General features: G+C 40.1%; 1 protein-coding gene across 1 annotated transcript in view; it reads right to left on the minus strand.

The window, feature by feature from the left end:
- Positions 1 to 23,521, minus strand: part of DLC1 (DLC1 Rho GTPase activating protein) — a 354,065-nt gene extending 330,544 nt beyond the window's left edge. Inside the window, exons 1-2 of the mRNA XM_074992829.1 lie at positions 23,406 to 23,521; positions 6,184 to 7,354 (exon numbers count right to left, since the gene is read on the minus strand). Of these exons, the coding sequence (XP_074848930.1) occupies positions 6,184 to 7,251 (1,068 nt within the window). The 5' untranslated portion in view covers positions 7,252 to 7,354; positions 23,406 to 23,521. The remainder of the gene's footprint in view (positions 1 to 6,183; positions 7,355 to 23,405) is intronic.
- Positions 23,522 to 24,107: the final 586 nt, after the last annotated feature.

Raw genomic sequence — 24,107 nt, forward strand, 5'->3', positions numbered from 1 at the left:
GTGAAAGTAACTGCACTTGTTCTCAAGTAACTTTTTCGGTACTTTTTCCACCTCTGTTTGTTTCAGAAACTTCTGAAGGCACTGGTTTGAGATTCCAGGGGAAGTGAATGTTTGTTTCAGTGCTGTGGTGTTTTCTGTATTTTCTTCTCAACAGGTTACCCACCCTTTCTACACAATGCTCTGTAAGCCGGATTGCGAAGATCTGAAGTATTTTGAGGGATGTATAATTATAATTAGAAATACCAGATTTTCAGAGAACTGCTGTTAGTTACTAATGCAAATACATGCAGAAGTACATAATATTACCACAGCTGAGGATACACATTTGACAACTGCATGTGCAAGTGACCATTTTGACATGTAACAATCTATTTGGTTGTGTAGTTCCACGTGGCATTTTCTGAAATTTTGGTCTTAAACTACATTTTGCTATGACAGCCTAGATTTACCCAGGGTGTGTACTGCCTAGTGTGCTGGAGTTCCTCTGGGACTTTTTACAAACAGAAAACGTCCTGGTGTGTTCTGAGAGTGAGAGAGAGAGAAAGAGAGAGGGAGGGAATGTGTCTTATTTCCTAGGCTTTTCCCCGTTTTCTTTCACAATCAGTTTTACAAACACTTCTTTATGCAGCCAAGTTTAATAACCCCTTGTAAACTGGATCTCTCTTTTACGTTGTATTTTTAGAAGGCATTGCCCTCCTTAGCATTTTAAGGCTTAGCTCCTTCAGACAGACACCTAATTCCCATTTTCAAAAGCCAGTTCGGGGCTGCATGATTTTGAAGATCCTACAAATTGCCTGCATGCATGTTTTGGTGCCTTTAAAAATCTACGCTCAAGAGGCCTAAGTCCCATTTACTGTCTATGAGACAGAGGTCTGATGTCTAAAACATTTTTGAAAAGGGGACTTACATACTTCTGACTGTTCTACTCTTGGAAAATACTTTTTAAAGATAGTGTCAGGCTTACAGATTCAGGTATAACATGTATGCCTACAAAATGCAAGCACACCTGACATGCCCTGAATCTGCTTATGCGAAGCTGCATTCATTCCTAAATCAATATTGAACACTGACCTAAATTTAGCTTAGTTATCTGGGAAAAGTCCTTTGAAGATGAAATATGCTATTTAAGGGCTCTGCTAAGTACCAGTTTGTTGGCATAATTACTCCATTTTCATATCCACATGGGGGAAGGACAGGGATGTGCGGTGGGTGGATGCATGTGTACTCATTTGTGGTTCCCCCTATTGAAAGTTTATCCCATAATTCTAGTCCTCCACCTTTTCTGCTTTTTCCATCTCTTAGATCACTCGTACACATGCCGTTCTGTGCTGAAGCTATTAGTCATATTTCTGGCATGAGATTTTTCCATGGGGTTTAAGATTTTTGATTATACTGGGCATAAATGTAAAATAAAAATTCTTATATTTTGCACCACATTGTTTTTCAAAAGATTTTTGCCATTAGTTAAAACGCCAAATCATTGGAGTCAGCCTTATTTCGAAACACTTAATTAAAGAGGAAATGTCACAAAACTGGAGCTGTTGCTAGGACAACAAGCAGCCACTACCTGCTTCTGGTAAGCTTCTTCCATGAAGGTGATAATAATAATTTACACAAACATGTTGTGGTCTCCCATGAACAAGAAATATTTCCAAACATTAGAGATTTTGCAATGACAATCACGTTTTTTTTTCTCTCTAGACAGAAACCTACATTCTTGTTTTTCCTCCACAGTCCAGTTCTGAAAAGTCAACTGTAATAAGAGCCCCTCCTCATGCTCCATTGTTCTTCTAATATGGGGGTAATTTAGAAAGGCACCTCATTTGTCAGCCTAAGGCAAAATTGTCTTGAGGCTGCAATTCTACACCCCAACCAGAGATGTGTGCATTCAAGGCAAATTCCACTGCTAGTGATGTACGTTTTAGAGAGAGACTGAAGAAAAAAAATGTGCAAGACAAAACTGTTCAGTTTAGTCATCTCTTAAACCACCCTTAACTTTATACAGCTCCTGGCACGACCCATTCTGCTCTCATACCCTGGCTGCTCTCAGATCTTGGCACTGAAGTCTAGTACGGCCTCAGAAGACACAGATTTTATAGCAAAGCTACAGTCAAGAGTTCCATATCTCCACATTGATATACTTTGTTGCTCAAACTCTTGTTAACCTTCTGCCAATTTACCAGATGTCACATATCTCCCATAAGGTCTAACAGAATTTCTGAGCTTGCTGAGTTCTTTTGTCCCATGTAAGAGTAGCGTAGGTCTTGCAATGCTACTCATGAAATTATGCAACTGCAATCTGAGCTGAAGCTACTGACCTTCCAACTCTGTAAGTTCCAGAGGGAAGCATCAGAGCTAACAGTACTAGTCAAGAAAGGTTTTGAAATTGGTTCCTAGGGTCCTCTAACACTGACAGAGCATTCAAAGTCTGATCCACCATTGAACTGAATAACCCAGACATTTGGGGCATCTCTTTAGATATCTAGATAAGAAGTGATGGTCTGTTTTCTCAAACCTCTATAAAAATGGGATCAAATAATTTCCATGTTTTACTTCACCCTGTGCAGACACACAGTTAGATTAGTTAGGCTCACAACGCATATTCAGTCATTTAGTTTTCTGATGTGTAATGCTGCTAGTAGACATCAATACTACACACTCAACATGACACAGTGAAGCTACTCAAATACCACACTCAACTACTCAAATACCATACTAATCAGCCGCCATGCACAATTACTGCCATAACAATAAAGGCACCTGCTCAGCAAGCCTCTCTCAGAAAATATGACTTCTGATGATTCCAGCGAAGAGGCAATTACCAGCATCATGAAGCATGTTGTAATGACTGCTCCTTTCCATTTATAACAGAGGGGGCTCCTGCCGGTTCAAACATCTCCAGTGAGTTAAACTGTGACAGTATATATCTGTTTTAGTTAAAACAAATTATGAAGTGGAAGTTAGTGCTGGTGAAATGTGACAGACCTGCAGCCTTGCAGACTGTATCCTGTATTTATTTACAGACCAGATACAGCATAGGCAACAGCAGAACAAGATTCCCCACTCTATCACACCAGGGTGGTTTAATCTGAAGATGCAGGAAGCATCTCTAGTTTACTTGTCATATCTATACATTATTTGACATCTCACTTTAAATTACTATATTTTATGTCAGTAAGGGCCAAATTTCTAAACATATTTAAGGAATCCAAAGAAGCAGATAGGGGCCTAGTGGAATATTCAAAAGCACATAGGAGCCTAAATAACTTTAAAATCTGACCCTCAAGCACCTATTTTACTTTTAGTGATGAGGACACTTATTTGTTGGGCTTGGGACTGACACCATCACATTTATTTCATATTGGACAGCAAACAGCCATCAGATTGTGGTGTGTGTTAGTTCCTAACCGCTATATTTAGGTTAGGTTGAACTGCTGACCTTAAGAGAAAAGGCTCCATATCCCATTACCAATCCCTTTAGTCTCCCAGCCACTGCAAAACAAACACTTGATTTTTATGGATGGGTTCAGTTTCAAGTCTGTTTTCTTTCCAATGTTTTGTTCTAGTTATAAAAGCGGGTTTCATTGTTAGCTTAGAAACATGGCACATTGTTATTAGAGATTTTTACCCCTAGAGATGGACAATATCAAACTCGTAAAATATTATAAGATTTGATTTAAATGATAAATGATAAAACCATTGAGATGGGAACCAAGTTAACAACATGACCTGGACATCTGAAGAGTCAGAATATTCATACTAGAAAGCAGCAGCAGATCAGACCTCTTCCCTTCAATCAAACTTTTTCACAAACAGATTAAACAAAGTTCCTTGAAGCAGGATCCCGTTGGCTCTCCCCCAAAGTCTCCAGGTTCGATCACTCTTTGGAACCTAACCCCTTTTCGATTCCTGCCTGCCTATGATTTCCAGTTTCTTCTCTTCCATGTGGTTGCCACTTCACCCTGAGACTTCTTCCACTCTCCTCTTCAGCGGTCTCTTGACTTGCTCCCTCTCTAGTTTGCTTGCCTTCCTGCAAGAGCTCAAAACCCAGTGTCTTCTACTGCAGTCTTACCTAGATCTATAAAGACTCCTGCTTTTAAAATACCCATAGTTGCAACCACAAACCGCAAGTATACTCATGCTGCACGCGGCATTTAAAAATATTCATCATACTCCTATTACATATATGCTATTCTATGGCTATGTGCACACTAGAGGGTTTTGCTGACACAACCATTCTGGACATTCTGGGGGGCGCTCTGTCTACATATAGGGCTTCAGGGACACCAGGCGGCCCTGTATGCTGTGCTTCCGGTTGGCTGTTTTGTCGAGAGAGTGGCTGGGAAGTTCGCTATCTTCCAACAAAAACTTCTGTTGACAAATTGTTGTAATCTAGACATTGCCTTACTGCATACATGTCAGATGGAAACATCTTAATTAGATCACATCGCATTGAAATCCCATTGTGGGCATTACTAATCACACATTATTGCATTATTTTAAAATAATGATATCCTCTCAAACAATAGGAATATATTCATATGCTGTAAAACTAATCTGTTTAGCTGGGTAAATTATAGATGCACCAAAATTAGCAGCACCATTTGGTGAAATTGTTGTTCAAAATCTATGGAAATCAGTTCTTGACTGTGTGGCTTATCCCCCAACTGACCGGTCTGACCATCTGAATGATGCAAAGCCCAGAATTAGCATACTGAAAACAGAATTACTGAAAGCATCATAACTGTACTAGCCAATACTAATGACTCCATGTTCTGATCTTCCTTATGGAATGATATACAGACACTCACTGTATTTGACCTATATATACAGAGAGATATGTGTGATACAGTTAGGATTTTGGGGGCAACAATGGCAAGTCAGGTAGAAATAAAAAGGAAAGGTTGAACTAATAGAGCTAAGTCACAAATAGTATGACTTTAACTTACTTTAACAGTCATTACAGAGCTATGAAGTACAGCATTTGACATTGAAACATGACTGGACATGAGAGTGTCTAGTGCCTTTTGTAAGAGCTACATGAAGCTTGTTCTAACCATAACATCTTACTGTGGTTAACGTTACCAGCATACTTGAGAGTGATAGCCACAACTCTGTATGTTGTGTTGGCATACAGTGGTTTGCACATGCTGGCTCATGCTTTAGAGGTTTTGATTTAGTGAAACAACCACTGAGACACCGAAGATCTCATCTGATGGAAAAACCACAATTTCATAGAAACCAGATTGCTGAAAAAGACACGACGAGCTGGGCATTTTTGCTCAGTGTGGATGCCATCAGTTAGGCAAAGAGAAGAGCCACCAATATGAGGTAGCTGCAAAGAATAAAGGCTTATTTACATAGTATGTTAGTGCATGCTTGGGGGTATGTGTGTGTGTGTGTGATGTACTACTTGACTTGTATGGACTCTATTGGTACTCACAAAAAGTTAGCTAATGTGCATTAATATATTATGGTTTGAAACAGGACTAAATTAATACACATTAGGGAATTGTTAGTGAGTCCACAAGGACCCACCCTAGCCAGCTAATATGCAGCACACTCGTGTATACTGGAATTCATACCCCTGTACTAATATACTGCATAGACAGGCCCTAATCCACACAGTTTGCAGAAACAGACCTGGGCCCAATTCTGCAGTTCCTGGGGAGCAAAACCCCTCCTATGTAAGTTAATAGGTGTTTTGCTCCTGCTGGGAGTGTGGACTCTGGCCCTTAGAGCCTCTGAATTATTCTCTGGAGAGACAGGGTAATTCTCTTGTTGCTCTGAGTCTGAAAACATGAAGAGTTTCTGCTATCCTCATACCAGCAGCACTTTTTTTGTGAGAACTCTCTCGTGGGACTATGCTGGGACTCAAACAGATGCTCTCTGTGCTTCACAGCACCAGTAACAGACACATTTTATAATTTCTTTTAAAAGTTTGTGACGTTTCCTCCCCATCCTGTTTAAATACATACAGCTGCAGAAATAACTTGCATCTAAAGACAAACTCTGATAGTTGGTGCTGAAAGAACCACACACACACACACCAGGGAACCCAGAGAGGTTGCTCACAGAGATCAGTGATATTTACCTTAATCCTTCAATAAATCAGACCTGAGATTACCTTTGAAAAGGTTGACAAAAACTAAAACCAAACCCTGTAACTCGTGTGCATCTTACCTTTCTTTTGCGCAGTTTCACTTGACTGTCTGTAGAGTCTTGGGTAGACAGACTATCCTTCAAATAAAAACAGTGTGTGCCTTCCACTGGGCTGACACTTGTAAGACATTTGTTTTGAGGAACCACTTGAGGTTCTGTGAAACCCCTTTCATCCAGTCCATTTTCCACTGGCATTATATGGGAACTGGGAGTAGATTGTACAAAATAGTTGCTAGAATCTGTCTTTGAGAATGGTTGCCTACCACTGCCAGTATACACAGCAGGCAAAAACTCACCCTGGGCCACATTGCAGTCAGCCTTTTCTTGTCCATCTTTAGGAACATCAGATTTCCTACGCTGTTGTGCAATTACAGCAGTATGAACCAGCTGTTTCTCAGGCATAATTTCCTTCACATTCAGAGAACTGGAGACATTTTCTCCTGGGGCATCTATTACTTCATTTAAACCTTTATAATTATAAAGCTCCAGGCTTTTCGTAATACTGCCACAAATGTCCTCCTTGCCCTTCTCTTCTTTGGGGACTGTGTCATAGTCAGGTTCATTAATATCATCTATTGTTTCAGAAATTTTAGATTCCCTGTCTGTTTTCATTATTGCTACCATCTTTGTTAAGGAACCTGCTCCTCCTAAACTCGTCACTTCATCTGTTAGTTTCCTTCCAATAGTAGTGAAGTGGTGGTTAACTTTATCCAAACCCAAATTTGAAAAGTCATCGTCGTCATCATCACCATCGTCAGAAATACAGACCAAAGTTTCTGTGCTGGCCTCCAAGGAAAAAAAATGCTCCTCGTCCTCATGGTTATCATTTTCATCCACCTCTTTTGAAATGTTGCTAAGCAGTTTCGCAGGAAAACCAATAAGTTCTCCACCATGACAGTAGTCTGGTAAAGAAGCACATTTTTCTTTACGGTCCACATTTAGAACTTCATCTCTTTCCATACTTGCCTGAAAGTGATCAGCTACAAGTCCATGATGACATGCTGTATTATACTCTACAGAATTAGAAGGCAAGCCCATCCACTGAGTCACATGTTCTTCCCAGCTTCTCTTTCTGATTGCTAGAGACATGTCATAATAGTTCAGGGTGCAAGGTACATTCTATGCAGGATCAGTGGAGATGGCATGACTGGAGTTAGTTCCATAGGGAGAGAGAGTTTCATCATTTTATCATCTGTAAGAAATGAGACACATCGGCTTATTGACTCAACACTAAGAGACACATAAGAGTAGACAGAGTAAACAACTATGTAAAAGCAAAGATAAGAGCATGGGGTTGGGAGGGAGGAATTTCATGGGATTTTTGTGACATAGCTTTCATAGTTATCATACAAACTTGATGGCAGCTATGATTTAGCATGGCTTATTTTCTGATTACTCTCCAGTAGCAAGCCAACAGAAATAATATAAACAAGCTAATGGACAGGCAACTGGCTTTATGAGCCAGATTTTGACAATGAGTCTCTCTTCACTGTTTCTGTCACAAGATATCCATTTTCATGCTCATAAAACAATTTAAATCTTGTGACTCCCTGAACACAAAGTAAGTTTACATTTCTTCTTCATGAAAATAAATCCATATAGGGCTGACCTCAAATTACTGTCTGAAGATTTGGATCTGGAGTTGTTGATTATTCTGAAATTCACAAATGTTGTAAACCCCTTTTTATCATGCTGCTAAATTTCAGCCCAATATTGCAGCCATTTAGTGGCTATCATTCTTATTAATATGAGTATTTTCACTGGTTCCAATGAAACTAGTTGCAGTACTACAGTAGGACTGTATTACACCCAGAGTTTTCAGAATTGGGCCTTTAAAGGGGCTGAAACATCAATAAATCTGGGACAACTAACTTAAGTTTCTGGAACGTTTCTCTCTGCAGGGAAGTCCAGAATTTAAAGAAAAACATGGTACACTGGATCAGGCTGTGTTCTGTCATGGTCATTCATATGAATGAACCTGTATGCCCCATAACTTCAGCTGGGCTCATCACATTGAAAGGTCAGGGCCTTAGTGTGATATTTGAATGAACATTTTCTTAAATTTTAATTAAGGTGTCTTTACAAGTCCCCTACATCTTCATCTGTTTGACTGTATCTCTTGCCGTCCTGGTGAGCACTTAGTGCCCTCTGAGATCAGTAAGGTTACCCACATGAGTAAGCACTGACCAGTGCAAGGGAAGTTTCCACAACTTGTCTTTGTATCTGATTGTTTAGATGGCAACATATGTATATTCATCTCTTCTCTCTGATATTGAAACATAAGGACAAGGGAAATATATTGCAACGATTTAAATTATGCATTATACTACAAGGCAGAGCAACCAATTCTTTATCAAACAAAACAAAACAAAACAAAACAAAACAAAACAAAACAAAACTCCTGGGCTGTAACACACTGCAGGTTCAAGGAGTGGACACTTCTACTTTTCACTCCTCACATAAGAACTGTCAGCACTTACCACGTATCTGCTTATTGATTTCAGCAATAAAGAAGACTAACTACCGAGTTTGTTCTGGGTCATTTCAGTCCACAACAGCAAACTTCGATTGCCCACCAACCACAAGGCTGTCCTGACAAATCACATGCTTGAAGGTATCAAAGTAGGCAGCTTCAAAGATGTGCAAATGGGTGACTGTAAATTATGCCCTGGCAAACTGACTTTTTGAATGGACTTGTGCACACCCTGAGATCTTTAATTTCTTTTTAGAATGACAAGCTTCACTTCACATTTTCCACTTGTGTGGAAGTTTATACTTAAAAAAATATAGTCATTGGGTAACAATAGTCCTGCACAAGTTATTAGAGTGTGGGAGTCTGAGGAAGATGGAAAGAACACAGAGTCAGGCAAATCACTCTCTTCCCGCTAACAAGATGCCACCACAAAACTATATTCACAGGCAAACTTCTGTAGTAAAAGGCTGATTCTGATTACAGATTCTCTTTCTCTTCGTGTTAAGCACTTTTCATGTGAGCATCCCAATCCATTTTAGGAGAAAAACCAGTGATACTGTATCAGTTTTATTTTTCATCAATGGAGGTGGGTAAATTGAATGTCAGGAAAGGTTACGCAATTTTCCCAGGATCATACAGCGAGTTTGTAGCAGTGTCAAGAAGAGAATCCAAGAGTCCTGAGTGCATAGCATGAAGCTGTACTTTCTCCAAAGGACATTCGTAACTGTTCTCCTGGACATTTTTTTGGTTGGCAGTCTGAAAATTGCCAGCATTCTAAGGGTTAACGAGTGCATGTTACTACCATTGCTGTTAAATGGAGTTACATGTGTGTGGTAAGGACAGAACAGATTCTTCACTGTTTTTCATTTTTGTATGTGGCAGGTTATATTTCATGGGGGATGAAAAACAAATAAATCTCACTTTAGAAACCCTTCTGTTTTACTTGCGCTATCACACTCACTTTGGCATCTAATGGATAGCAGACAAAATGATTAAATAAAAGAATATCAAATGTTTTGCTTGAAACTGAAGACAAATAAATATATGGCATGGGTATTTGCACTGTTTCCTAAAATATGAGATTACAGCGCTATAGAATGTGAAAGATTTACCAGACACATAGTAAAGTAGCGAGAAGACTAAACTTCATACAGGTTGAACCTCTCTAGTCTTGCACCCTCAGGACCCTACCGGAGCGAAACCAGAGAATTCGCCAAACCATGAGAGGTCAATATTATCTAGTAGCATTACCAACATTTCCACTGCCTGTTGGGCTCTCAGAGGACATTTAGGGGAAAATCAGGGCTAAATAACAGCACAGAACACTGAGAGCCAGGACTGGAGGGTGTAAACAAACTTTATGGGACTGTGGGAAACTTGGCCACACCCATGGTAAGTGAACGTTCAGCTAACTAAAGTCATGCCGGACCACAGATGTTGCTGGAACAGAGCGTGCCAGACTACAGTGGTTCAAACCACTCTAGGGTTTGAGGTCCTTCCATACCTTCCTCAAAGAGCTCTGATCCTAATCCCTTGTGATAAAGGTCTGGGTTTTCTACCAGACTATGACCTATGGAGCCTGCTAGGAACTCCTTCTCTCTCTCCTCTCCAGTGTACTGCACGTGGAGGAGTCATTCTCTCATTTTCTATTCCTATCTTCAGCGACCCCTTTCCCCATCTCTACCTCCATCCTACCTGCACTTTACAAACACCACATCCCTAACATTTCTGAGGTGCACATGATCCCAGCATCCCTTCTCCTATATGGACACTATATGGGACAGGAGCATCCAACCAGGATATTTTCCCTCCCTCTTCTCAAAAATCAAGACATCAAAGAAGAACTTTAGATAGAGCAGTACAAATGAAAGAGCAGTTCTTCCACCATCTCAACAACAGAATTCATTTATGTCTCACTCAAGCTGTGTCTACACGTGCATGCTACTTCGAAGTAGGGGCACTAACTTCGAAATAGCGCCCGTCGCAGCTGCACGCATCGGGCGCTATGTCGAAGTTAACTTCGACGTTAGGCGGCGAGACATCGAAGTCGCTAACCCCATGAGGGGATCGGAATAGCGCCCTACTTCGACGTTCAACGTCGAAGTAGGGACCGTGTAGACGATCCGCGTCCCGCAACGTCGAAATTGCCGGGTCCTCCATGGTGGCCATCAGCTGTGGGGTTGAGAGATGCTCTCTCTCCAGCCCCTGCGGGGCTCTATGGTCACCGTGGGCAGTAGCCCTTAGCCCAGGGCTTCTGGCTGCTGCTGCAGCAGCTGGGGATCCATGCTGCAGGCACAGGGTCTGCAACCAGTTGTCGGCTCTGTGGATCTTGTGTTGTTTAGTGCAACTGTGTCTGGGAGGGGCCCTTTAAGGGAGCGGCTTGCTGTTGAGTCCGCCCTGTGACCCTGTCTGCAGCTGTGCCTGGCACCCTTATTTCGATGTGTGCTACTTTGGCGTGTAGACGTAACCTCGCAGCGCCTATTTCGATGTGGTGCCGCACAACGTCGAAGTTGAACATCGACGTTGCCAGCCCTGGAGTACGTGTAGACGTTATTCATCGAAATAGCCTATTTCGATGTTGCTACATCGAAATAAGCTATTTCGATGTTGGCTTCATGTGTAGACGTAGCCTCAGACTGCAGAAGGGAGAAATTTTGTACAATTGGATAGACTGTTATCTTCTACTCTGTGACACACCAACAAAATAATCATATTAGGCAAGCACAAAGGTAGGAGATCAAAAATATGTACTTTGACAGTTTTGCTTCACTGTCATTTGTGTATTGTCCTCACCCAGCAAACATTATTTAAGCAAATGAATGTGGCTGGTACTGAGACAGAAGGTTGTTTAGAAAGAGTTCAATGTAAAACTTAGTTCTTACTTCTCTGCTCAGCTCTTTACTTTAGGTCCCTTCTTTTCTCTCCTGCTTCAAACAAACACACTGCTTTTTAAATGTTTTTAGTTTTTGTAAACAAATGTTTCTATGCCTAAATTAATTACACTCAACTGCATGCACAAAAATACAGTACTTTTCTCTGAATCAATCATTTTTGATATAATCTGACTGCCATGTAAACATTTGTGAGAAGCTAGAAAATACATTTGCTACATGCATATTTTTGTATTAAACAATATGAAGCAGGCAAACAAGTTTCAGCAGTTTGCCCTTTGTTAACACATGAATTTTGTTGTTTTGTATTGTGGAACCCAAAAGAAAGATTATAAAACTGTATTCAAAATGAAGAGTAGACTATCAAATAGAGCGATACACCCATAACAGGAGGAGTAATCCCAAAATACCGTTTGTTATCAGAAATATCCATTGGTAATATAGAAAGCAAAACAAACTAAACAAAAAATCATTGAATTCTTCAGTGTCCTGGCAATAGACCCTCTGGATTCCTGACCAATGCATTAGAACAGAGCAGAGTCTCATTCAGTGACCTTCTTTCTGGCTTTAGGAGATCCCAATGCATGCTAGGATGGAACTCTGAGGACTAAAATACAGTTTTCTATAAAACCATGTGATGCAGAAATTAGTGAATATTTTGTAAATGATCACCTCTGTTCTTCCATTAAAAGAGCTTGCAGTAATCTGGAACACACCAGCCCTACACACAACAACATATATGTTGACTGCCTGGTGTTACTTGCAGGTGAAGCTAAATACACACACACACACACACACACACACACACAGAGTTTAAATCACTATAAACAGTATCCACACATAAAATTGTCTTGTTCTAACCTTTAGTTAAACTACTACAACTTTCAAAACAAAAAGCAGTCAAGTAGCACTTTAAAGACTAGCAAAATGGTTTATTAGGTGAGCTTTCGTGGGACAGACCCACTTCTTCAGACCATAGCCAGACCAGAACAGACTCAATATTTAAGGCACAGAGAACCAAAAACAGTAAGCAAGGAGGACAAATCAGAAAAAGATAATCAAGGTGAGCAAATCAGAGAGTGGAGGGGTTGGCGGGGAGGTCAAGAATTGGATTGAGCCAAGTATGCAGACAAGCCCCTATAGTGACTCAGAAAGTTCCCATCATGATTTAAACCATGTGTTAATGTGCCGAATTTGAATATAAAAGCCGGCTCAGATGTTTCTCTTTCCAAAACGGAGCGATAATTCCTTTTCTGTAACACACATAACTTTAGGTCATTGACAGAATGCCCCATGCCATTAAAATGTTGACTAACTGGTTTGTGGATCTGGAGTGTTTTGATGTCTGTTTTGTGCCCATTGACCCTTTGTCTAAGGGAGTTAGAAGTCTGTCCAATATACAAAGCACCTGGGCATTGTTGGCACATGATGGATGACAACAGCACCCCCTTTGTCAGCTGGTTTGATTATGATGTCTTGGTTATTTTTGAGACTCTGGACAGCATGGCGTTCAGCATAGTTCAGATTATGTCTCATTTGGCATTGTTTGTGTATAATGTCAGCCTGAGCACGGTTGCGGAAGCACTGTACATAGAAGTCCAGACTTTCACTACGACCCACATTTTACAGACCTCCCTCCCTTACCACCGGACTATCCAGTCACTGTACCGAAAACCTACTGATCACTATACTTATCTACACCCTTCTAGTTTCCATCCTGCACACGTGACTAGATCCATTGTTTACAGTCAAGCTCTTAGGTACAATCGCATTTGCTCTGATCCAACTGACAGAGACCGAAAACTACAAGAACTTTACCAAATATTCATAAACCTGAATTACCAACCAGGAGAAGTAAAAAAACAACTCGACAGGGCCAGGCGAATATCCAGAAACCAGCTACTCCAAGATCAGCCCAAAAAAGCCAACAACAGAACACCACTGGTCATCACTTACAGCCCCCAACTCAGACCACTGCAACGAATTATTAAAGACCTACAACCTATCCTTAATCAGGATGCTACACTCCAGAAGGCCCTGGGTGACATGCCCATTCTCTCCTACAGACAACCTCCCAACCTCATGAGGATCCTCACTAACAGCCACAGTCTATACCCCAGGAATACCAGTCCTGGAACCTTTCCCTGCAACAAAGCCCACTGCCAGCTTTGTCCACATATCTTCTCTGGAAATACCATCACTGGACCTAACCAGGTTACTCACAGAATCACAGGCACTTTCTCGTGCTCCTCTACTAACATCATATATGCCATCAAGTGCCAACAATGCCCAGGTGCTTTGTATATTGGACAGACTTCTAACTCCCTTAGACAAAGGGTCAATGGGCACAAAACAGACATCAAAACACTCCAGATCCACAAACCAGTTAGTCAACATTTTAATGGTATGGGGCATTCTGTCAATGACCTAAAGGTATGTGTGTTACAGAAAAGGAATTATCGCTCCGTTTTGGAAAGAGAAACATCTGAGCTGGCTTTTATATTCAAATTTGGCACATTAACACATGGTTTAAATCGTGATGGGAACCTTCTGAGTCACTATAGGGGCTTGTCTGCATACTTGGCTCAATCCAGTTCTTGACCTTTCCCCCCACCCCTCCACTCTCTAATTTGCTCACCTTGATTATCTTTTTCTGATTTGTCCTCCTTGCTTACTGTTTTGGTTCTCTGTGTCTTAAATATTGAGTCTGTTCTGGTCTGGCTATGGTCTGAAGAAGTGGGTCTGTCCCACGAAAGCTCACCTAATAAACCATTTTGCTAGTCTTTAAAGTGCTACTTGACTGCTTTTTGTTTTGATAGTGTATAGACTAGCACGGCTTCCTCTTTGTTACTACAACTTTGTGTATAAACCAGCCCCTAATCTTTCCAAAAAGTTATATTAAAATTTGAAGCTACAGTTTTCTTACACTGTTCTTCTATAGTAAAAGCCGTAAGTGAGCTATACCTTTTATTTTTGTTTATATATTTCATATAGGCCTTGGCTCATGAAAACTGCATAATTTCTAACAGAATTTTTACAGAAAGTATTTTCTAACAAAATCAGAGAAAAGGAAAATTAATCTATGAGTCCCTGTGCTAATAGAAGCTCTTAGTAAACTACCCAAGGTCTTATCCCTTGTAATTTTCCCGGAGAAAATCAGTTTCTTTATTCTAAAGGAAGTCATTATGAATCTTCCTTTACACACTTTGACATATGTTAGAATGCATCCATTACATTTTACTAACTCTCACTGAAAATATTGTATTGTTAAGATTGTTTAAAGCTTTTATGCAAAAGATACTTAACATATTACAAAAAACAAGTCTAAGTGTAATCAGCCTCTCCTACAGTATTAAAAACCCACAGAAATTAGATGTTTCAGACTTTGAGGTGAGCTTAGTAAAGGTTCATGGAGACAGATCCAAAGTCTTGGCAACCAATATTGTTTGCATAATCTGACCAAGATATGACTCCTGACTTTCTCAATCCATAGTCTTGCTTACCATAGAACGTGAGCTTGAAGTAATACCCAACTGGTGATAATATGATATTTCTGTTTTAATTTGTATCTGGTTTTGTATCAAAGAGGATGGAGGAGAAAAGACAGGATCCAAAGTCAAAGTGAACTATTTCCACAGTTCGAAGTAGGGTACGTGCAGACACTCAACTATGCAGTTGCTTATGTCAAAGTAAGCAACAACAAAGTTAGTTTTGTAGTGTAGCCACAACAGGGTGGGTGAAATGGAAGAGTTAGCTACCATGAGTGTATAATCTCTAAGACCACTGGCATGTGCTTGGATGGCTAGCCTATCCTGCAGCTCACAAGTGGATACACCCTATTTCTAGCACACTAGCTCAATCAGGGCTTTCCTTGAGCTAAGATTCTCTTTGCCTTCTTTGCTGTACCCGTTCATGAGTAGATGTACCCTAAGCATTTATTTAAACTGCCAAAACTCATCTACAGTTCCCAGGATGATTATTTTCAATCTGTGGTGGATTTAACAATAAATCTGATCAAGTTATTCGTAAAGAAAAAAGAAAAGAAAAAAAGAGAAAGAAACCCACAGTCCAAAACCTGCAGTGTAAATATTAAGGTTTCTAACTATAGTGGTCAGCAGATTGAAACCAATTTAATTTGCTAGGCTTTATTTGCAAAGCATGCCAGATTCAAGCTTCTAATAGCAGTGAAGGCATGTGACAAAGAAAAAATACTACGTGCTATGGTCCCATTCGAGCCACTGCTGACAATGGTTGTCAGCAAACAAGTCCCACTGTCGAATCAGTGATGAAAAGAATTTAACTTGCTAGCGTAGATGAGAGAAAAAACTCTTTTTGATGCCATTACAGAAATGTGACAGACTTGATTGAACAAAGTCTCAGTTACACCTTTATCCGTAATAGTGTTGAAAACAGATTTTGTCCCATGTACATTAGTCATTAAACCCTTTTTCAACACCAGTGCAATGGAACTGACTGTTGAATACCAATGTCAGCAATGGCTTTGTTTCCCAGTGGAGATGCAGTTTAAGGAGGAAAGGTACAGGCTGCCCGTAAAAGCGTGCTAGGAATTCCCATTTGGGTGCAACTGAAATACCCTGAGAGGAAACTGGGCAAGTGGATCTGGAGCATTCCTTAAGATGCTATTGGCAACAAATCATGGGAAAGACAACTGGAATAGACCTTTTTCAAGACACTGGAGACAGTGAAGTTCTTATATGAATATAGGTTATTTTGTAGTGGCAATACCCCCTAGGATGACTAAATTTTACTTACCTCCGTCATGTGAATGTAGGTAAAACTTTCATTCAGTTACACACTCCGATCAGCTGGACAGAGTGCTAACAAATATAAACAGAGATTGTGCCACTACTGTTTTTTAGACACATATTCTCCAAAGCAGTTGGTGATAAGGGAGGAATGCCAGTTTTATAAAATTTGATTTCATTTTACATATGTTCTTAAACTGTGCTCATCACTGTAGTAATGGAGCAACTTCCAATAGTGGTTAAGGTCTGTCTTGTGTTTGTTCTCTGCTTTTCCCACGGGAGAGAATTATATCTGCTGAACTTTGTTTTGGTAGGGTTCTGTTCTTGGTGAGGTTTTTTTTCTTTTGGTTTTTGTTTTTTAATGAACACATCACTGTGTATTCATATTACAGAAGGTACGCTGAAGGTGGTGAGGTTTGTTCATGTCCTGGAAACCTGTGGGAGCTAGTTCTGCATTTCCAGACTTGCCCCGACCCCAGGAAACTTCTTTCCATTGCACAAATGAGATTTCTCTTAAGTTTCATTGTGCTTAAAGACACTGGTTAAGAACTTGGTTTCTTATCCCAAAGCTTCAGGATACCTTTTCAGTTAGTGTCTTCTTCCTAAAGCCAGTCAGTGTGTAATGAAGATAAAGACTCAAATCTTGAACTTGACCCAACATTCTGCAGGAAGCCAGTGTAGAGAACAGGTCTGATGTTCTTGCATTTGCCTGTGTTGAGAAGGCAGAGTGCCATAGCTTCTGTAATTGTTGGCTAAGGGCTGAATGCTTTGTACTCACATATACAGGACTGCTGTAGTTTAGTTGAGAGCCACCAAAGCTATGTAATATCTGGGCATGTCACTTGTTACAATGGGACAGAGTTTCATAGTTTGCTAGAAATGTTAGAATACTTTGATCTTACATGCTGTGGACTGAAGGTACATGTCTACAAGGAGGTCAATTCCATCAAATAAAACTCTTTCAAACTTTTCAAAAAGCGTTTACCCTCCTTGGGAGAAACTGTACTTTTAAGAGGCTCACGCGTTGTAATGCAGAGCTTCAGGAAACAGCTGTTCACCCAGCACTTTTCCCCTGAGGCATTATGGAATGTCACACCATCCTATCTCTCAGTCTTGCTTGGGTTCCACCTCATCCAGCTGTTGTTCATGTATGAGCTGATCTCACTCAAGCAGTGACCCTGTTGCTTGACACTGGTGTGGTCTTTTGTAGTAAAGGCAAGGTAAAGTTGTATGTCATTTGCATATTGCTGGCATGTGCATCCATGTTTCCTGATTAATTCATCTGGTGGCCGTCTGCAGATAATGGAAAAAAGAACACGAGAAAGAACTAATCTTAGTGGGACTCTTCTTGTGAGGGCCTAGTGGTAGAAGTGCAGTTTCCTTCAATTCTCTTTGGGCATGTCTATTCCAGAGGGATTGAAACCGTTTCAGTGCATTCTCCTGGACTCCTGAAACTGTTCTTAGGTGAGGCAGCATCATTTCATGTTGGTGCTGAAACCTTCAAAGAGATCTAAGAGACTGAATATGGATTGATTTCAGGAAATCATCACTCATCAGTGCAACTAAAGCTACTTGCAGCTCATACTCTGGCCTGAATGCAGGTTCTGCCAGGGGCTAGGACGTTAGCTTCAGTTCATTTCGGGGACTTTGGCTAGCTGTCTGTGAACTTGTTCAGAAACAGAAGCTTTAATATTGGGTGCTAATTGACTAGAACCAATATATCTAGCATGGATTTTTCAGTGTCAGACACATTGCTGTGACAGTGAAGGAAACAAAATGTGGGAGGGGGATTAGCAATTCTCTTTATGTGGTAGTCCTCAAGAAGTAAGTGGAATATTGTGAATTTCACGCTGTGGTAAATGCACCCCTATGCTACGACTTCCATAATACATATTGTGATTGCTTAGGCTAGGCATGCTTCTTCTTGGTTAATCCTACCTCTTGATTATTGCCATTTTCTCCTCTCTCATCTCCTAAAGTAGTACTGCTACTTCGTCTCCTTAGCCACCTCAAGCAGTACAGTATTTTCCCATAACTTCCCATAACCCCCCCACTCCATCTTACAGCTTCCTCAGTTGTCAGTCAAACCATGTCATCCGGTTTCTGAATTCCTCCTATCCCACTACAAAGTTTGGGTCACAATCCAAACATCTCCAAAATTCAGTGGTATTCAAAACTGGACATTTTCTATGGCCTAATACAGAAAATTACTGGTACTGTATTAACACCTATAGGTCTCAGTCATAAGTAAGATCCTGCTGTGCCAAACAAACACTGCTCAAGCACATTGTAAGAAAAATCTTCTGCCCCCAAAGAGCTTGCAGTCTAGACAGATAAGAGAGAGAAAAAAGTGTGGGACTGGAAAAAGAGATGCAAAGAAATAAGCGGCACGCTATATGAAGCTCAAATCATGATGAAAATTTTTGTATTGTTCAAAGATCTAGTTCGTTCTCCAGTTTGATAAAAGAGATAATAAAACAAGATGGCAAACCCTTAGATGAGCAAAAGACCAAAAGAGATAGAGAGAGAGAGAGAGAGAGAGAGAGAGAAACTGGAGACAACAGTAGATTAAAAAGTTGATTTGAATCAGCTTTTAAAGACATATATTGCCTAAGGCTTTGTTGTTTTTATGTTCAGTTGTTGATGCACAATCTGACAAATGTAAAATTGGCACTTCCAAGTTCACTGTAAGATTTTTTCCTCAGTCACAAAAAACAAGTAATTATCATAATATTGGATTATATTTCCTTTACCTCAGGTTACACTTCAAATCCACAGTTCCTAAAAGCATCTTCAACAGCTGCAAGTAACAACCTCAGGTAAATCAAATTCATGACAATCAACATATAGCAAATATATTCACAATTTTATAGGAACTAAGAACCATATTTTCAAACAGTCTTACTGTTAATTTACACCTGGAATCCTGCATGCGTGGGATGTTGAGATGAAACTTTGTTCTAGCATATTTCAAAGTTTTTAGATTTGAAAGTGGATCTAACCATTCAACTTATTTATAAATAACATTTTTACTGAAAATTTGAGTTCTATAGCACCCAGTGATTTGCTCACAGAAAACTGAGGATGTAAACAAATAAAGAATTGTTTTATTGATATAGAATCACTATTTGGGAATCCTTTATCCATCATGTATTAGTATAGTACAATCCATGGCCAATGAAAGGTACGAGCGTCTGTACATGTAGAGGCACAGGAAAGAAAAAAAAAAACACCAGCGGCCAAGCGGGGCTAAACCTGGTGAGCTCCATCTGGTTCACAGGCCATGTCTTGCCCACCCTTGGTATTCAAATGCTTTCAACCTAACTGATTGGATAATTTGACTAATTACTATCCAGGGCAAGGCAGGTTACACTTATCATTTTTAATGTTTTTTATGAGTTCTTGTTTTCCCCTTATGCCATCTTTGACCGCCCCCCAGATTCACCTTGCCTTCAGATGTAACCTCACACACTGTGACTTATTTCAAACATTCACTTCAATAAAACCTTTCATTCACACAAACTATACCTTTTAATGTTCACTGCAACAGAAACATGAACATGGAATGAACATGAAGTGTTACATTGACTTCAATACTACCAGGTCTTAAGGATGTCAGAATTTGGCCTCTATAGCTATGATATTTCAAGCATCTCTGCCTCTGCCCTGTTACAAAAAATTAAAAGGATATAAAGTGCAAACCAGACAATCATTTCTTTGATTTTTTTCCTTTTAATACAATGGACACATATATTGGAACTAGAATAATACAGCATGGAGCAGTTTTACAAAAACACTAAGCCTGAGAATCCCCAGGTAGATCAGAATCCTGAGGAGTCATATAAAAAGCCTCTCTCCTCATGCTGCTTCCTGGACTTCCGTTCAACAAAGTTCATTGTTATTAATGCCCATGGCTATGAAGTGACCTCATCTCTGGGCCACACAATGGGAAGATATTGTCAATAAGGCCAGCAATAATTTCTACATTAAATTTTACCCATACATCCAGGCAGAGGTGCTGGAACAATTTTTATAGTGGGGGGGTTCTGAGACCCCTTGAACCAAAGTGTCAACCCTGTATATAATGGAAAACACTTCAAGCCTCGTCAGCAATAGGTCCAGAAGTTATGAAGCCATGGAATCCTGTTGGGATGCGATTTTGTCAAGTAGCTATTTCCTATCTCTGTTCACCTTGGGACCAACTCTTCCCATAACCCAGAGAGTAGTAACCCTGCAGGCAATCATACTGAAGGTCATCCTCTCCCTGAGAAAGATGGGGAGGCGTGGAATAGAAAACATTGTTCCTTTCCACTGTCATATTTGAGCCCTCTCGGGACTGATTTACACTGCTTTATTCCCCTTCATGCCACATAGGCTACGTCTACACGTGCACCCAACTTCGAAATAGCTTATTTCGATGTTGCGACATCGAAATAGGCTATTTCGATGACTAACGTCTACACGTCCTCCAGGGCTGGCAACGTCGATGTTCAACTTCGACGTTGCTCAGCCCAACATCGAAATAGGCACAGCAAGGGAACGTCTACACGCCAAAGTAGCACACATCGAAATAAGGGAGCCAGGCACAGCTGCAGACAGGGTCACGGGGCGGACTCAACAGCAAGTCGCTCCCTTAAAGGGCCCCTCCCAGACACACTTTCATTAAACAGTGCAAGATACACAGAGCCAACAACTAGTTGCAGACCCTGTATATGCAGCACGGACCCCCAGCTGCAGCAGCAGCAGCCAGAAGCCCTGGGCTAAGGGCTGCTGCCCACGGTGACCACAGAGCCCCGCAAGGGCTGGAGAGAGAGTATCTCTCAACCCCCCAGCTGATGGCCGCCATGGAGGACCCCGCTATTTCGATGTTGCGGGACGTGGATCGTCTACACGTCCCTACTTCGATGTTGAACTTCGAAGTAGGGCGCTATTCCCATCCGCTCATGGGGTTAGCGACTTCGACGTCTCGCTGCCTAACGTCGATTTCAACTTCGAAATAGCGCCCAACACGTGTAGACGTGACGTGCGCTATTTCGAAGTTACTGCCGCTACTTCGAAGTAGCGTGCACGTGTAGACGCAGCCATAATGATGAAGGATTTCCAGACCATTATTCTTAAAACAAATATGTAGTAAAAACACAATTAAAACTTTCTTTAAGTTCTCCCAACACATCTGAAGTGATGACTCATGTTTCGTTAACTAATTGGCCAATAGCTATACAGAATCTTAATGACGCACTGAAACGAGAAAGAATATCTCATATTACTTGTGTGTAATAGCTGTCATTCTGAATATTTTGAGATACAAAGGGATATTTATGGTTTAGTTTTCCATCAGCTACCTTTTCACTGTGCATTACATTGTAATAGTTAAATAACCCACTTTACATACAGTAGTGACAGCTATGTTTATGCTATATAAAAACAATAGCTGAAATACTCTTCTCAATATCTCAGAAAGAGTCTTGCCAACATTAACCATTGAGAAGATGTGTGAAAGAGCTTCAGTTCAATTTTTTATAACCAATATGTACTTACTAGTTTTTAATCTCTTCCTTCTGAAATGCCTGAATACCATTCCACACATCAAAACCACTGTCTAACTGCATTAGGTTATTTTTACTTCTGCTACCTTGACGAATGAAACCCACAGTTAATGCCATATCTGTCAGAAAAGTTCATGTTCCAAATGTGTACTTTTAAGAATATTTATTTTTAAGACATGAACTACAGCTAAGGTAGCTCTGGGAAAAAGCATTAGAGACACGACTAACAGAGATATAAATTGTAATACCTAAAACTTTGCTTCAGAGAATTAGTACCAAGGAAGAAAGACTAGCCCTAAATGCCCTCCCTTTTGGCAAATGAGGTTAAATAGATCACTCACACTTCTAGATTTCTTACTTTATAGCCATAAAAAATGCAAGCAAAACCATGCAAGAATTTATAATTGAATGTAAAAAACAGTTTTAGCATATCATATCTTTTAAAGAAAAATGTAATGCACATGCAGATATTCTACATTTGGCATATTTCAATAAAAGTAGTTGGCATACAGTCTACCGCTCAGTGGGATTTTTTTTTTTTAATTTACCTCAGGTTTTACTCTTGAGATCATAAACTTAGAAGCTCCACTGCAGGATACTGACATTCGATTTGACCATTTACAGAAAAATGTCTTGATTTTTCAAACCAGCTTTATTCATTCATCGAAACCCAAAGTACAAAAGCCTCCAAGAATGTCTTACCTATATGAAGAGGTGGAAATCACAGACATTACCTTGCTAAAAACTTTGGCCCCCAAAAACAAAATAACCCCTCTCAAAAATCCCTCAGTCTCAGTTAGTTTCTGCTAGCATAAAAGTTCAGATTTCATGGCTGAGATCACTGCTCTTTTCTAAGCGGTTTTGCTCAATGTATGATTCTAATAAAAACACCCTCTGCAGCTGGAGAGAGCCTTAACTAAGCAGAATTCTGTCAAGCTTTTCCCAGTGACTTCTGTCTACTAAATTCAGACTGATGTTTTGTGAAAGGGGCCTCAACAACCAGGCCCACATTGCCTGAAAAGTATTTCCTGCCTTTGAGTAGTGTGCATATGTGAAAGGACTGCATGGGTGGGGGTTGGGGGGGAATAGGAAGAGGGGAAAAAATAAAAAAAGGTGACAAGACTGAACATTTCAAGTCATTTGAGTTAGCCAACTACTGAGACAACTCCGTCAAACTAATAAAAGATTTATGATGCACTTGGAGAATTTAGAAGTATTTTCCATTCCACACTGGTTTATGAAAAAAAATCCTGTAACTGAAAAAAATACATCTGCGACTCCACAATTGTCCCTAAACATAGGAGAACATCTTTGAATGCTTCAGATCTTTGGGAATTCAAAGCAAAATAAGGGCAGAAAACAAGTTGCCTTTAAAATACCTGACTTTTACAAAGCTTTTAATGCAAATTCTGACCATTAAAGTGACAGACTTATATAGATACAATCCAAACATATACATTGCAAAGACATTTTTACCAATGAAGTTCTCTTGAATCACAAGAAATGAATGGCTGTCATTACAGTTTAAAAGAAGTTACAGCACAAGCAATGGCATATGCCGCATTACCTCTACTGGGAATCCTCCAGAATCACACAAATCCAGCTTTTGCAAAAGTAAAAGGACAGACTCCATCTTGATCATATTAGAATTTTGCTGACACAAAACACTTGTAACTATTTCTTTCCAGTTTGACAGAGTGCCTGAATCACATCTCTGGAGAAACCCACAGCAGCTACATCCTTCGTTCTATACAAATTTAGTGAAACTATCATCTGTTTATCTTCCCTGCTTTCTTCTGCGTCCTCTGAATGATTTCCTCTTAGTTGCTCCAGCCTGGGAACTTGGATTACCATTTGGTTTTGATTAAAACCAGACAGACCGCTCCGCAGACGTTTGAGAGCGAGCTAATGGAAATCACTGTATGGTTTTAATTAATGTATTAATCAATAATAAATGTTAACTATTCATATAACAAATGACACAAACTACTATTAACACACAAATAGCGTTCCAAGACAGCAAGGGTAATTTTTATGTGAAATAGTGCAATATTTGCCACATTTTTATCCCATGTATTTTACCCTGGGAAGAAGAACCAGAGAGAGATGCTGCCCTTATAATATCCCAAGAGCAGGATGGAGCCAAGTTAAGTGGTTTTCTTTTGTTCAGAGGAAAAAATAAAAGGAAGAAGTGTAATTACAGACTTTAATTATCGTATTATGCTGAGGCCACACAGTTTGACTTTGGTTGACTCATTTATGGTCCAAT

The sequence above is a fragment of the Carettochelys insculpta genome, chromosome 4 (assembly GCF_033958435.1).
Source record: "Carettochelys insculpta isolate YL-2023 chromosome 4, ASM3395843v1, whole genome shotgun sequence".
Classification (NCBI taxonomy): Eukaryota; Metazoa; Chordata; order Testudines; family Carettochelyidae; genus Carettochelys; species Carettochelys insculpta.